Source organism: Haliotis rubra, unplaced genomic scaffold (assembly GCF_003918875.1).
Source record: "Haliotis rubra isolate DU_JTF1 unplaced genomic scaffold, ASM391887v1 Scf314, whole genome shotgun sequence".
Classification (NCBI taxonomy): Eukaryota; Metazoa; Mollusca; class Gastropoda; order Lepetellida; family Haliotidae; genus Haliotis; species Haliotis rubra.
In genome coordinates this window covers 967,849-981,385 of record NW_025766985.1, presented here as the reverse complement: position 1 = coordinate 981,385, position 13,537 = coordinate 967,849, and the positions used below count along the sequence as shown (strand labels likewise).

The 13,537-nt window shown below is 43.1% G+C and overlaps 1 protein-coding gene across 1 annotated transcript; it reads right to left on the bottom strand.

The window, feature by feature from the left end:
• Positions 1-68: 68 nt before the first annotated feature.
• On the bottom strand, positions 69-13,537 carry LOC124283388 (carbonic anhydrase 7-like). Its single transcript, XM_046719439.1, has 7 exons — positions 13,045-13,537; positions 9,718-9,873; positions 5,392-5,555; positions 4,792-4,884; positions 2,737-2,806; positions 1,266-1,417; positions 69-363 (listed from the first exon to the last, which is right to left on the bottom strand). The coding sequence occupies exons 1-7, from the start codon at positions 13,280-13,282 to the stop codon at positions 211-213; spliced, it is 1,026 nt and encodes a 341-aa protein (XP_046575395.1). The 5' UTR covers positions 13,283-13,537; the 3' UTR covers positions 69-210.

The following is a 13,537-nucleotide window of genomic DNA, read 5'->3' as shown; positions in this document are numbered from 1 at the left end:
GTGTGCTGCCTCGCAGGTGGTACCCGTCAAAACACACGCAAAGGCAAATCAGTTTATCCCTTGAAGACATATAGGCAATACTGTACTAGTAGGGAATTGCATCACTGGCATGTATGCTTAAACATAAACGGCAAACGTCTTTGACATAACACATGTCCATGTCATGTCATATCAAGAATGACCTTCGATTTTTTTTCAAACACACTTCCGTTAAATGTGCGGGGAGTTAAAGATACCGAGACGATCCAAACAAGGGAAATTGGTTTCAACAAGCCTGTTGTTGAGTTCTTGTCCGGGGCGGACGTTTGTATACGTCGCCAACACTTGCCCATTTTTCAGTGGAAGGTTCCTCAACATCTCCAACTGCAAAGAAAATGGGGAGGGTTTATGCAGAAAATCCAAAGGCTTGGTAACATCTACAACTGCACCACTGTCTAATATGAATATGATAACGCGTTGCCAATCACACCATTACTGAGACACCCTCAACGTCTAACGTCAAAGGCATGAAAACGCTCATTCCGTCAACGCCACACTCAGTCAACGTTGCGTCAGTCAAGGAAGTCTAAAGTGAACCTTGATTCATCCGAAAACATAACGTTTGCCCAACGACGATTGGTCCAGAGCTCCGCTGTTGTTATTTATCTGTCGATATAGTAATTGCCATCTCCTAATCACTGAGGGGCGGTGGGGTAGCCTAGTGGTTAAAGCGTTGGCTCGTCACGCCGAAGACCCGGGTTCGAATCCCCACATGGGTACAATTTGTGAAGCCCATTTCTGGTGTCCCCCGCCGTGATGTTGCTGGAATATTGCTAAAAGCGGCGTAAAACCAAACTCAGTCAGTCAGTCAGTCCTAATCACTGACAAGATTTCGTGCCACAATGCTCTGTCTTTTTCCAACTTCCCACATGCCAAGTGCACATGGCCGCCCATGACCTGACACGCGGCGTCACCAAATCCCGTTTGCTTGATTTAAAAAAAATGTCAGAACCACTATTAAACTGTTTTTATCATTTAAATGTACAGCAACACACTGACATGTTTCACAGCAGTTTTCGAATTTTACCTCGACGATATTCTAGTCTATGTCATTAACAAACTCTTGCACGAAATTGGCGTGTTCATTACAAGTTGTAAATGGAATTATCATTTTCTATATGCAAAAATGCCAAGTGATTTACAAATGATGTCAACCCAAACTGAAATGTTCCCTAAAGTTTAAATAGTATATACTATATATAAGCAAGCGGACTTTCATTACGTACCCCTCTTGCACTCAGCTGTAATGGGTACCTCATAACGAGCCACAGTACTGACTCCGAACATGGCGGAGACGTGAGCGAACCCTCATACATGAAGAACTCCTTACTGCGCGGGAGTAGCCGGAGAGGCCTCATTGATGCCTTGAGTTTCGCATCTGTAGGAATACATGTGTCATAATGAAGATACATGACGCGTTTCGCAGTGTGCTTGTTGGAAATAATTCATATTTTCTTTTCGTTTTTGTTTCGAGTTCAGATTTTTTGCATACATCATTTATATTTAAATATGTGAATCAGATTTCGTTTTTGTTTACACCATAAAAATGGCTATACCCGATGGTCAAGGTCAACGAGGTAAATTTGAAAGTGAAAGTATACTTAGATGGAGAGAGTTAAGGGGGAGTGGGAACCTTTAAGGCAGAGTAAAAGTTTCATTAACAATACCAGGGATGGTGCGGAAATATGGGGACTTTTACTTTGATTACACAGCAAAGGTACATTTATTTGCGTGCAAGAAATTCCTCGGGGTAAAGATGAGCACATCAAATGTTAAGGTATATGGGGAATGTGGCAGATACTCGCTCATCATATCTTCACAAATCAGGGCGATTCAGTATTGGATAAGGTTATTCAGTATGCTATCCTACCGGTTACCGAAAAAATGCTATAATATGATGTTACTATGACAAAGAAGGTAAAAAGAATTGGATAACAGATGTTAAACACCTACTTTTTTCAACTGGATTTAATCATTTATGGTATGAACAAAACGTTGAATGTTCGTCATTGTTTTTGCATACATTCACGCAAAGATTAAAAGATATTTACCAGCAAAAATGGTTGGAACAATTTCAGTAGCTACAAAAATATTTAAAACACACATTTATACTGAACGTTATTTATCATGTGTTAACGTTGAGAAATATAGAATAGCCTTAGTTCGTTTCCGTTGCTCATCAAGTATCAAAAGAGAGGATAGAATATGTAGATGTTGTATCAATACTGCTATAGAAGACAAATATCATTTTCTTCTACTATGCCCAGCTTATAATACTATTCGTAAAAAAAATATTAAAGAACTCTATTTTGTTCATCCATCAATCAATAAATTTTCTTCTCTATTGAATTCTCCAAATGAATTTGTGATTAAAAATGTTGCGGTTTTCATTTATCAAGCCATGTTGATTAGAAAATTGTATATATGAAATATACTATAGGATTGTGGCCTCCTCAGTACTGAAGTAAAGATTGATTGGTTAATACAGTGATGTGTGCGAATGAATAAAGGATAGCAGCTGTGTGTTATTCAACAGTGGTAAAGGTCACTAAATGACACAATAAAGTTTACTTACTGTAAATTGTGCACAACAATGATAGAATATCTTCTTGGAAACACATACGGAAAGTCGGATGTACTGACAATGGTAGTTTATGTTTTGCATGAGTTTGGTTCGTGTGTAAAGGAACACTGTACCGTTTGCTTTTAACCTTGACACCAGTCGGACATATCGTCTTAACTGGCTGTTTGGGGTTGTTCTGGCTTCCTGAAGCAAAAACGTGATAACTCACCACCTGTTTTAAATGAGATTTGAGAAGATTGCATTTTGATTGGCATCAATATGAAGCACATTATACTTACATTTCAATCTCCTAATTGCAGTTCGTTATCTTCTTGCAGTATCTACAATGAGCCAACATGTTTCCACCTCTTACAGTCCGTTTGGCTCAAAAGCGGACCGATGAATTGCAATCTGACTCGAAAACTAATAAACATAAAATACTCAATGAAACGCTGATCATGATCAAAACATCATACCCACTCTGTGATTTTTTTTTGCAGAATTTTTGTCCTAAAAATAAAAAAGTTGTTTAACAATCTATCATTAAAATATTGACACAGTTCACTATTTGTTACGAGGGAGGAGTGCAGAGAACGGGACAGCCAGGTGTTCGAGAACGGATGGAGACGGCACAGCACAGGTTAATGAATAAATAACTTTGTCTGTGAACGTGCTTCGCGAACACCTGGCTGTCCCCTTTCTCTGCACTCCTCCCTCGTAACAAACAGTGAACTGTGTAATCTTAATGTAATCGTGTGATCTTACGTGTCACACATGATGACATGAAACCGAACCGGTGTAAAATGTTTAAGTACGTGATATGCGTTTCAGTGTTTATTGAAGCAGTGATTAGATATGAAATTATTGTAGTGCGTTTTAAAGGTAACATAGATGTAAGTAATAGGCCTTGCTAATGTGAATATGAATTACATCCCTACATTTCCCTTGGTCACATGCAAGCGTGGTATTCTAAAACGTCAAATTGTTGTGCTTTATCGTTCGTTTCTTAAATTTCGTAGACTTTTGCCAAAAAGAGTCCTTGCCCTTTTATGTACTTTACCGCAAAGTGGGTTAATCTTTGCCTGGGAGCCTTTGAGCAATTTATTGGAACAGGCGCTATATAAATAATAACTTTAGTTTATTTTTTTGTATTTAATCTTTACAATTAGGGATGTCGCGATACGCGAATGTATCGATGCATCGATACATTTTTACTGACGATACGATACGCGATACATGCTTGCGTGTATCGATTCCTATTTTAAAACTTTATCAATTCAAATTTTTATGCTATATCCATCTCCTTCAAAGTCTTGATAGTAAAATTATACGAGACAGCTCCGATAAATAGATGTAGCTAGCTTTACTTGAAAAATAGGTTGGAAACTAACATCTTTTGTGATTGGCTAGACTATTTTGATGGACCAATCAGCGAGCGCGTACGTTGCCGGTAAGGTAATGCTATGAAAAGGTGCGAAAATTATGTATCGCGATACGTATCGTATCATGACCTTAAAATCGTGATACGTATCGTATCGTGAGATTGGTGTATCGTGACACCCCTATTTACAATCATCAGGGGGGCGGTGGGGTAGCCTAGTGGTTAAAGCGTTGGCTCGTCACGCCGAAGACCCGGGTTCGATTCCCCACATGGGCACAATGTGTTAAGCCCATTTCTGGTGTCCCCCCGCCGTGATATTGCTGGAATATTGCTAAAAGCGGCGTAAAACTAAACTCAGTCAGTCAGTCAGTACAATCATCAGGGATGCTATTGTCATTAACGTGGACACAGGTACAACTTCGACTGTAACGTTAAAAGTGCGTAAACAATACAAGATGAAATGTGTCACTCACCTGTATAGGTGAGGTGAGGTGAAATTGGGGTTTAACGTCGCTCATATGACGACGTGCATGTGTGTGTATGTGTATGTGTGGCTGCTTGTACTAGTCCAGACTGAAGCTGGTTTTATAGTGCTAGCCCGCTGAGACACCATGCCGCAGTGAAGCATGAATACCCCACAATGCACTCAGACACATTATACTGACTCCGAGCCGAGCAGTCCTTGTTGTACCCATTAATGCCGAGCGCCAGACAGGGACCAACAAGTACCATATTTTAACGTCTTTTGGTATGACGCGGTCGGGGATCGAACCCGCGACCGTCCGCTCTCTGGGCGGACGCTACTCACCTGTATAAGGACTGCAATGACCACAAGTCCATCCCGTTTGGCCGTCGCCTCCGTTATACCGCTATACTTCCTGTTATAGTGCACAAGATGAATCTGGGACAGAAAGATCACGTGGGGTTATTGCGAAGATAAAGAATGATAAATCCTTTCGCATAACAACATGAGAATTTGTTTTAGTTATTTTACACAATTACTAGACTTTGAATACTGCCGTCATTAGCCTAGTGGGTAAGCATTCGCTAGTCACGCCGAGGACCCGGGTTCGATTCCCCACATGGATACAATGTGTAAAGCCCATTTCTGGTCCTCCTACCGGTTCTTGGCAGGTTCTTGGAGTTTATGAACTTAAAGTTCATCCTCATTCCAGGATCCCCCTCGACATTCCGACATTCTATCTCGAGGTGCGCAGGAATGTGCAGCTAGTGACATCGGAAAAGTTGATTTAATAAAGTATCAGCAAATGTCCCACATGACTCGTTCTATCTGTCCGTTTCGTTTCACCGCTCAGATTCAAACTCGAATAGATGCACAATTGCATATGCGGCGTTGAGAACTATTCACTCACTCACTCTGATTCCAGCATTCACTCACTCTACCCACCTCTGCCCCGTACCCTGTGTCCTCCACCCAGTGCTCGGAGCCTGTGTCCTCTGTGATGCCGGCATGGTAGTGTATCTCCCCCAGGGTGAACCTGCTGCCCTCACGGTGGGGCACGTCATATAGAGACAGTCTCCCTTTGGGAAAGGTCATTGAAGCTGTTTGCCCTGTGGATATACAGAAGACGTGGTTCACACAGGCAAGTAAAGTCAACATGGATTGCCCTTACGGTGCATTCCATCATTGGGTTAGTACCTATGCCATGTTATATACACGGCATTGTAAAATATACACATGGAAAAAAGTATTGCAACACCTATGATTTTTAAACCGCATATAGGCATTTATGTTCATGTCATAATTATGTTTGTTTGCATCATTATTTTGAATCTTCGAGCACAATATACAATGAGTCTCGAAATGCACATGCTACGATCAAAATTAATGCAGCCCACTGGCCAAAAACATGAACAAACGTCAGCGTTCAAGTCACCACTTGACCACGATTGACAACTGGAGAGGATATAGCCCTTCCCAGAACCATAAGACTTCATCCGTTCATGTCAAGTGGTTTGGTAAAAACAGAGTGGCTTGCACATCGTCGTTTGTCCAACAGAAATAACCACACATTTTAACGTCGTGTGGCCATATCAGCACTACAAAATGAGTCAATTCTTGCCAGACTTGCATCTACGAATAAACTTTTTTTTTTCTTTTTGCGTTTAGAATTACCATTTAATTATTCCTTGAGGGTTGGGTTATCCAGATAGTGAGTCTAATTAAGCTTTGGATACGTTCCTAGGCTATGGTTCATGGTAACATATTGATGCTATGAAAAATATTGGGTGTTGCGTTACTTTATTCCATGTGTATGTTACATAGTGTTAAACTATGTACGCTCTCTGTGCAAGATCAGCCGAACCAGCGCCAGAACATTTCTAGAAGCTCCTAAAAAATCTATATAAAGGGACAAGCACATGCCTCTATAATACCACAATATACTTCAAGACACGGGGTTGGGTGAAGATCATCTTTTCACCATCGATGTTCACTTATAGGTCTATATTGGAAGCTCGTCACTTGCGGCTAGGTGAAGATCATCTTTTCACACTCGATGTCCACTTATAGGTCTATATTGGAAGCTCGGCACTTGCGGCTAGGTGAAGATCATCTTTTCACACTCGATGTCCACTTATAGGTCTATATTGGAAGCTCGGCACTTGCAGCTAGGTGAAGATCATCTTTTCACACTCGATGTCCACTTATAGGTCTATATTGGAAGCTCGGCACTTGCAGCAAGGTGAAGATCATCTTTTCACACTCGATGTCCACTTATAGGTCTATATTGGAAGCTCGGCACTTGCGGCTAGGTTAAGATCATCTTTCACATTCGATGTCCACTTATAGGTCTATATTGGAAGCTCGGCACTTGCAGCTAGGTGAAGATCATCTTTTCACATATTGGAACCTCGATGTCCACTTATAGGTCTATATTGGAAGCTCGGCACTCGGCTAGGTGAATATTAGTATCACTGGCCTTGTCGCTATTGCCACTGTGTTGTTAAAAAGAAACATTATACTGTCATTGTATTGGTACTGCAACTTGACTGTGTACCGCCCAGTGATAAATATACCTCAACTTAACATTAGGATGTGGTTATTGTTGAGTAAATGATGGCTAAATCATCTGATATTCGTGAAAATTATCTGATCTCAAATATCATATCCTAAGTAAGCCGTTGGTCAAACTGGTACTTTGTGTTACTTGACACACATCTATGTCATGTGGTCGGTGCATCTGCATGTGCATCTGTATGTTTCAAAGTAGCGAGCACTGTTCAACTCCTTCAACGTAGAGAGCACTGTTCAACTGCTTCAACGTAGCGAGCACTGTTCAACTCCTTCAACGGAGCCAGCACTGTTCAACTGCTTCAACGTAGCCAGCACTGTTCAACTCCTTCAACGTAGAGAGCACTGTTCAACTGCTTCAACGGAGCCAGCACTGTTCAACTCCTTCAACGTAGAGAGCACTGTTCAACTGCTTCAACGTAGCGAGCACTGTTCAACTCCTTCAACGGAGCCAGCACTGTTCAACTCCTTCAACGTAGAGAGCACTGTTCAACTGCTTCAACGGAGCCAGCACTGTTCAACTCCTTCAACGTAGAGAGCACTGTTCAACTGCTTCAACGTAGCGAGCACTGTTCAACTCCTTCAACGGAGCCAGCACTGTTCAACTGCTTCAACGTAGCGAGCACTGTTCAACTCCTTCAACGGAGCCAGCACTGTTCAACTGCTTCAACGTAGCGAGCACTGTTCAACTCCTTCAACGGAGCCAGCACTGTTCAACTGCTTCAACGGAGCGAGCACTGTTCAACTGCTTCAACGTAGCGAGCACTGTTCAACTGCTTCAACGTAGCGAGCACTATTCAACTCCTTCAACGAGTGTTCAACTCCTTCAACGTAGCGAGCACTGTTCAACTCCTTCAACGGAGAGAGCACTGTTCAACTCCTTCAACGTAGCGAGCACTGTTCAACTGCTTCAACGGAGAGAGCACTGTTCAACTGCTTCAACGTAGCGAGCACTGTTCAACTCCTTCAACGTAGCGAGCACTGTTCAACTCCTTCAACGTAGCGAGCACTGTTCAACTCCTTCAACGTAGCGAGCACTGTTCAACTGCTTCAACGGAGCGAGCACTGTTCAACTGCTTCAACGTAGCGAGCACTGTTCAACTGCTTCAACGGAGCGAGCACTGTTCAACTCCTTCAACGTAGCCAGCACTGTTCAACTGCTTCAACGTAGCCAGCACTGTTCAACTCCTTCAACGTAGCGAGCACTGTTCAACTCCTTCAACGTAGAGAGCACTGTTCAACTCCTTCAACGGAGAGAGCACTGTTCAACTGCTTCAACGTAGAGAGCACTGTTCAACTCCTTCAACGTAGCGAGCACTGTTCAACTGCTTCAACGTAGAGAGCACTGTTCAACTGCTTCAACGTAGAGAGCACTGTTCAACTCCTTCAACGTAGAGAGCACTGTTCAACTGCTTCAACGTAGCGAGCACTGTTCAACTCCTTCAACGTAGAGAGCACTGTTCAACTGCTTCAACGGAGCGAGCACTGTTCAACTCCTTCAACGGAGCCAGCACTGTTCAACTGCTTCAACGTAGCGAGCACTGTTCAACTGCTTCAACGTAGCGAGCACTGTTCAACTGCTTCAACGTAGCGAGCACTGTTCAACTGCTTCAACGGAGCCAGCACTGTTCAACTGCTTCAACGGAGCGAGCACTGTTCAACTCCTTCAACGTAGAGAGCACTGTTCAACTGCTTCAACGTAGCGAGCACTGTTCAACTGCTTCAACGTAGCGAGCACTGTTCAACTCCTTCAACGGAGCGAGCACTGTTCAACTCCTTCAACGTAGCCAGCACTGTTCAACTGCTTCAACGGAGCGAGCACTGTTCAACTCCTTCAACGGAGCCAGCACTGTTCAACTGCTTCAACGTAGCGAGCACTGTTCAACTCCTTCAACGTAGCGAGCACTGTTCAACTGCTTCAACGGAGCCAGCACTGTTCAACTGCTTCAACGTAGCGAGCACTGTTCAACTCCTTCAACGGAGCCAGCACTGTTCAACTGCTTCAACGTAGCGAGCACTGTTCAACTGCTTCAACGTAGCGAGCACTGTTCAACTGCTTCAACGTAGAGAGCACTGTTCAACTGCTTCAACGTAGCGAGCACTGTTCAACTGCTTCAACGGAGCCAGCACTGTTCAACTGCTTCAACGGAGCGAGCACTGTTCAACTCCTTCAACGGAGCCAGCACTGTTCAACTGCTTCAACGTAGCGAGCACTGTTCAACTCCTTCAACGGAGCGAGCACTGTTCAACTCCTTCAACGTAGAGAGCACTATTCAACTCCTTCAACGGAGCGAGCACTGTTCAACTCCTTCAACGGAGCCAGCACTGTTCAACTGCTTCAACGTAGAGAGCACTGTTCAGCTGCTTCAACGTAGCGAGCACTGTTCAACTGCTTCAACGTAGCGAGCACTGTTCAACTGCTTCAACGTAGCGAGCACTGTTCAACTGCTTCAACGTAGCGAGCACTGTTCAACTCCTTCAACGGAGAGAGCACTGTTCAACTGCTTCAACGTAGAGAGCACTGTTCAACTGCTTCAACGTAGAGAGCACTGTTCAACTGCTTCAACGGAGCGAGCACTGTTCAACTGCTTCAACGTAGCGAGCACCGTAGTCTTAATTCATTGAAGACACGCGGTGAGTGTGTGCTAAGACGCGTGGAAGCCAAAAGTACTTTTTACACAGAGCTACCCTGAAACCTACCATCGTTATATGTGACTGACGACACGCATGTAGCTTGAGGCTGTCTGTATGTGAGAGTGTAGGGCTGACCGCAGGCTGCCCCCAGAGTAGTCAGATGTACGGGAGACTGCTTCCCTCCCCTACAGCAGGGAGAGATCACGTGCCATCGCAGTGGACCTGCAATATAAGCATAACGTAGAACAGGTTGAATGGCCTGAGTTACACTAACATTTAGTCTCTAAAATGAACATGTATACATTTTAAAAAAAACGGCTGCTGAATTATGTTAATAAAATACAATAAAAAGGAGACAGAAGACTTTTTTCATTTGGTAATTTAGACTTGCCACATATTCTAGACTTGCATGGGCTGCATTGAGTATATTTGCTTCACTGTCGGCATGACAGACTAGGCCTGAGTATTCATCTTATAGCCATTCAAGCCGATTCATAATGAAAGCATCACTGAAATATGCTTTCTGGACCATCGTGATCCCTGACACACAAAAGTAATGTTATCAATGAATTGGTCGGCCATTCCTTCTAGGCCAGTCTGAACAGCATCGTCTTAATAATGGGAACAAAAATATCTCTTCAGACTTGATCATAATCCGTCGGTTTGTAATTACTACCCACCTGAGTGCTGTAAGAACAGGTGACAATGCATGCTTACTGAATAACGTGCTTGACTGCCGATATGTAGATTTGGTATTTATTCATTAATGTGAAGAGGACATATATGTGAATAACTCACAGGAATCAGGAGTTAATATAAATGGAATGATTCTTCTATCACACGACACACGTCACATGACACATGTCATCGGTTCCCAGTTGCGTAGATGGATGCTCATGATGTTGGTCACTGGATTGTCTGGTCCAGACTCGATTATTCACAAACCGCCGACATATAGCTGGAATATTGCTGAGTGCGGTGCTAAACAACAAATACACGGGAAATTTTATCTACGTACAGAGGTTAATTTTTAAGCTTCACTCATAGTAGGACAGTACTTCAGTAGAAAGGCATTGGTTGTTTTGAGGGACTGAGGAATATTCATATTGTTCAAGGTCAAATAGTTGCACGGCTTGTTCCCTAGCCTAATCTATGGTTTCAGAATAGAAATTGATGTGTGATTACAATGTTAAGGTGGGGTGAGGTGAAATTGGGTTTAACGTCGTGCTTGAGAATATTTCGCTCATATGACGACGTGCATGCGTGTGTAAGTGTATGTGCGGCTGCTTGTACTAGTTTTATAGTGCTAGCCCACTGAGATACCATGCCGCAATGAAGCATGAATACCCCACTCAGACACATTATACTGACTCCGAGCCGACCAGTCCTTGTTGTACTCATTAATGCCGAGCGCCAGGCAGGAACCAACAAGTACCATATTTTAACGTCTTTTGGTATGACTCGGTCGGGGATCGAACCCGCGACCTTCCGCTCTCCGGGCGGACGCTCTAACCACTACACCACGGAGGCGGTACAATGTTAAGTAAGATAGCACATGAGCTTTGGCATCGTATGTGTTAGCTTCACTATTGTATTTCTATCTAAAGAACTATCGTGTATAACATGATGTCGGTAGAGCATGTGTGTACAGGACTTGTTTAGATCTCGTGTTGGACCGTCACTGACCCGTGTCTGACCACCAAGGGGGTATTTATTCATCAAAGTGACCATGTGGGTGATTAAAACATTGACTGGGGCCTGACAGTCTGCCCCAGCGGCCATGAGTAGGCAATAACAAGTGACAGAGTGATAAAGTTTACATTTAAGAAAGTCGCCTGCATGGACCATCAGCCCGTGAGACAATGACCACCTGACGGTGACCACATCACTACATCTCGACGACTCGCCACCAACTCCGGCCATGCCTGTACAACAAACAGTCTCCACTACGTGTTATGCGTGAAGCCCATTTCTGGTGTTCCCGCCGTGGCGGAATGGCGACGTGGGGTAGTCTAGTGGTTAAAGCGTTGGCTCGTCACGCCGAAGACCCGGGTTCGAATCCCCACATGGGTACAATGAGTGAAGCCCATTTCTGGTGTCCCCCGCCGTGATATTGCTGGAATATTGCTAAAAGCGGCGTAAAACCAAACTCAGTCAGTCCGTTATTGAGAAATGTTCCTCAATTAACTCATCAACATCACCTGACCGTTGACACTTTTCTCAGGAAAATCACAGTGTCAGCTTAACTGATCACTTTTATTCCGGTTCATAATTCGAAACAAAAACATATGCTTATATCAGGACATACTGTAACTGACAACACACTCGTATATTGCTGCAGACAGATCATACGTTTAGAGATTATTTCTATAGTATCCATTGCCATGACTTCAGGTATACTGGCAGTCTACCCAACCACTACGAGCAAAGTCCAACCCAGTTGGGTACGATGACTGAGAATGTTTTGCCCTGCTCACGTAATAGTTCTTACTTACGTATGGGCTTATACACACACTAGTGACTTGAGTGAATGGCTCGCGTGAATGCAATACGCCATTCCTACGTAAATTACTGGTCTGAGGTAAAAGAGACAGTCAGCACGAAAAAGGATGCAAGTCTGGTTTAAATCCTTTAGAATAACCCGTTATTAGATTTTGTTCTTGTTTTGTTTTTGTTGTTTTGTTTGTTTTTTGTTGTTGTCATTATTGTTTCACCGCACTCATCAATATTCCAGCTACATGGCGGTAGTCTGTAAATAATCAAGTCTGGCCCAAACAACCCAGTGATCAACGTCATGAGCATCGATCTACGCAGTTGGGATAAGATGGCATGTGTCAAACAAGTCAGCGAACCTGACAACCCGATCCCTTTAGTCGCCTCTTAGCATGGGCTGCTGAAGACCAATTCTAACCAGGATCTTCATGGGTCTCGTTAATAGAAATATCAGATCTTTCTCACATAACTCTACCAATGTCTACCAATCACTATGATCTTGCTTCATGTTTCTTTAACTTCTCTGAGTGGCATGTTTAGAAGTTGGAGAATCAGATAAGGACAAAACTTTATGGATGAACAACTATATTCGGGTGATGTGACGACTTGACAATGATACAAGAATCTGTATCGAAAACGTCGCATCATCCGAATAAAGAAGTTGTTTATCCAAAAAAAGGTTTTGTCCTTACCTTATGTTTCTTTGTCATTTCTACTTTTTTTGGCCATCTTCGATCACCCTCGTGTGCTTGAATTGATTAAAGCTGTTTAATCTTTTCTACAGAGGTGTATGCCAATATCTACAAGCTGATGCTGCATTTAAACTTCGTCACTTCCAGTGAATAAAATATATGAAAATACACGTAAACAATTGTCGCAAGAACTTGTGCGTCTACGTACCATTTGATGCGAACATCTTGTATCCGAAGGACGACTTCGACACCGACGTACACAGACGCAAACGCTGACCTGCGTTGTACGTATTAAATCTTCGGTACGGTGTATAGCCATGAGAAATTGTGAAGAAAGTCATTAACAAAACGCTTAACGTTTCCATTAGAAAAGAAACACAACAACTGGAACATTTTACGCCGTGCGAGGAGCTCAATGGGAAGGAAGACGCCCCTGCAACATGCATCGTGACGAATGACGTTACTCTTGTGTGACTAATGACGTTACCCTTCCATCAGATGTGGAATGTGTTTGTGTCAACTTTAAATTCTAGATCCTGAAACGTTTCGGGACGTCCGCGGATCAAAGAGCAGGGTGTATATGCTGTTTACAATCTCATTCATCATAAAACTTCACCAACATGACAAGGCGCGACAACGTTTCCGTGTTGATGTACATGCAACCACAAGTTGATGCATGACGCGTGCAGGAGATCAACCAG

Coding starts and splice junctions, on each gene's coding strand:
- LOC124283388 (XM_046719439.1), bottom strand. CDS start 13,282: ATGCATGTTGCAGGGGCGTCTTCCTTCCCATTGAGCTCCTCGCACGGC. Junction 5,556..9,717: donor GTCAGTCACATATAACGATG/GTAGGTTTCAGG, acceptor GTATATCCACAG/GGCAAACAGCTTCAATGACC. Junction 364..1,265: donor TACAGCTGAGTGCAAGAGGG/GTACGTAATGAA, acceptor TTTTCTTTGCAG/TTGGAGATGTTGAGGAACCT.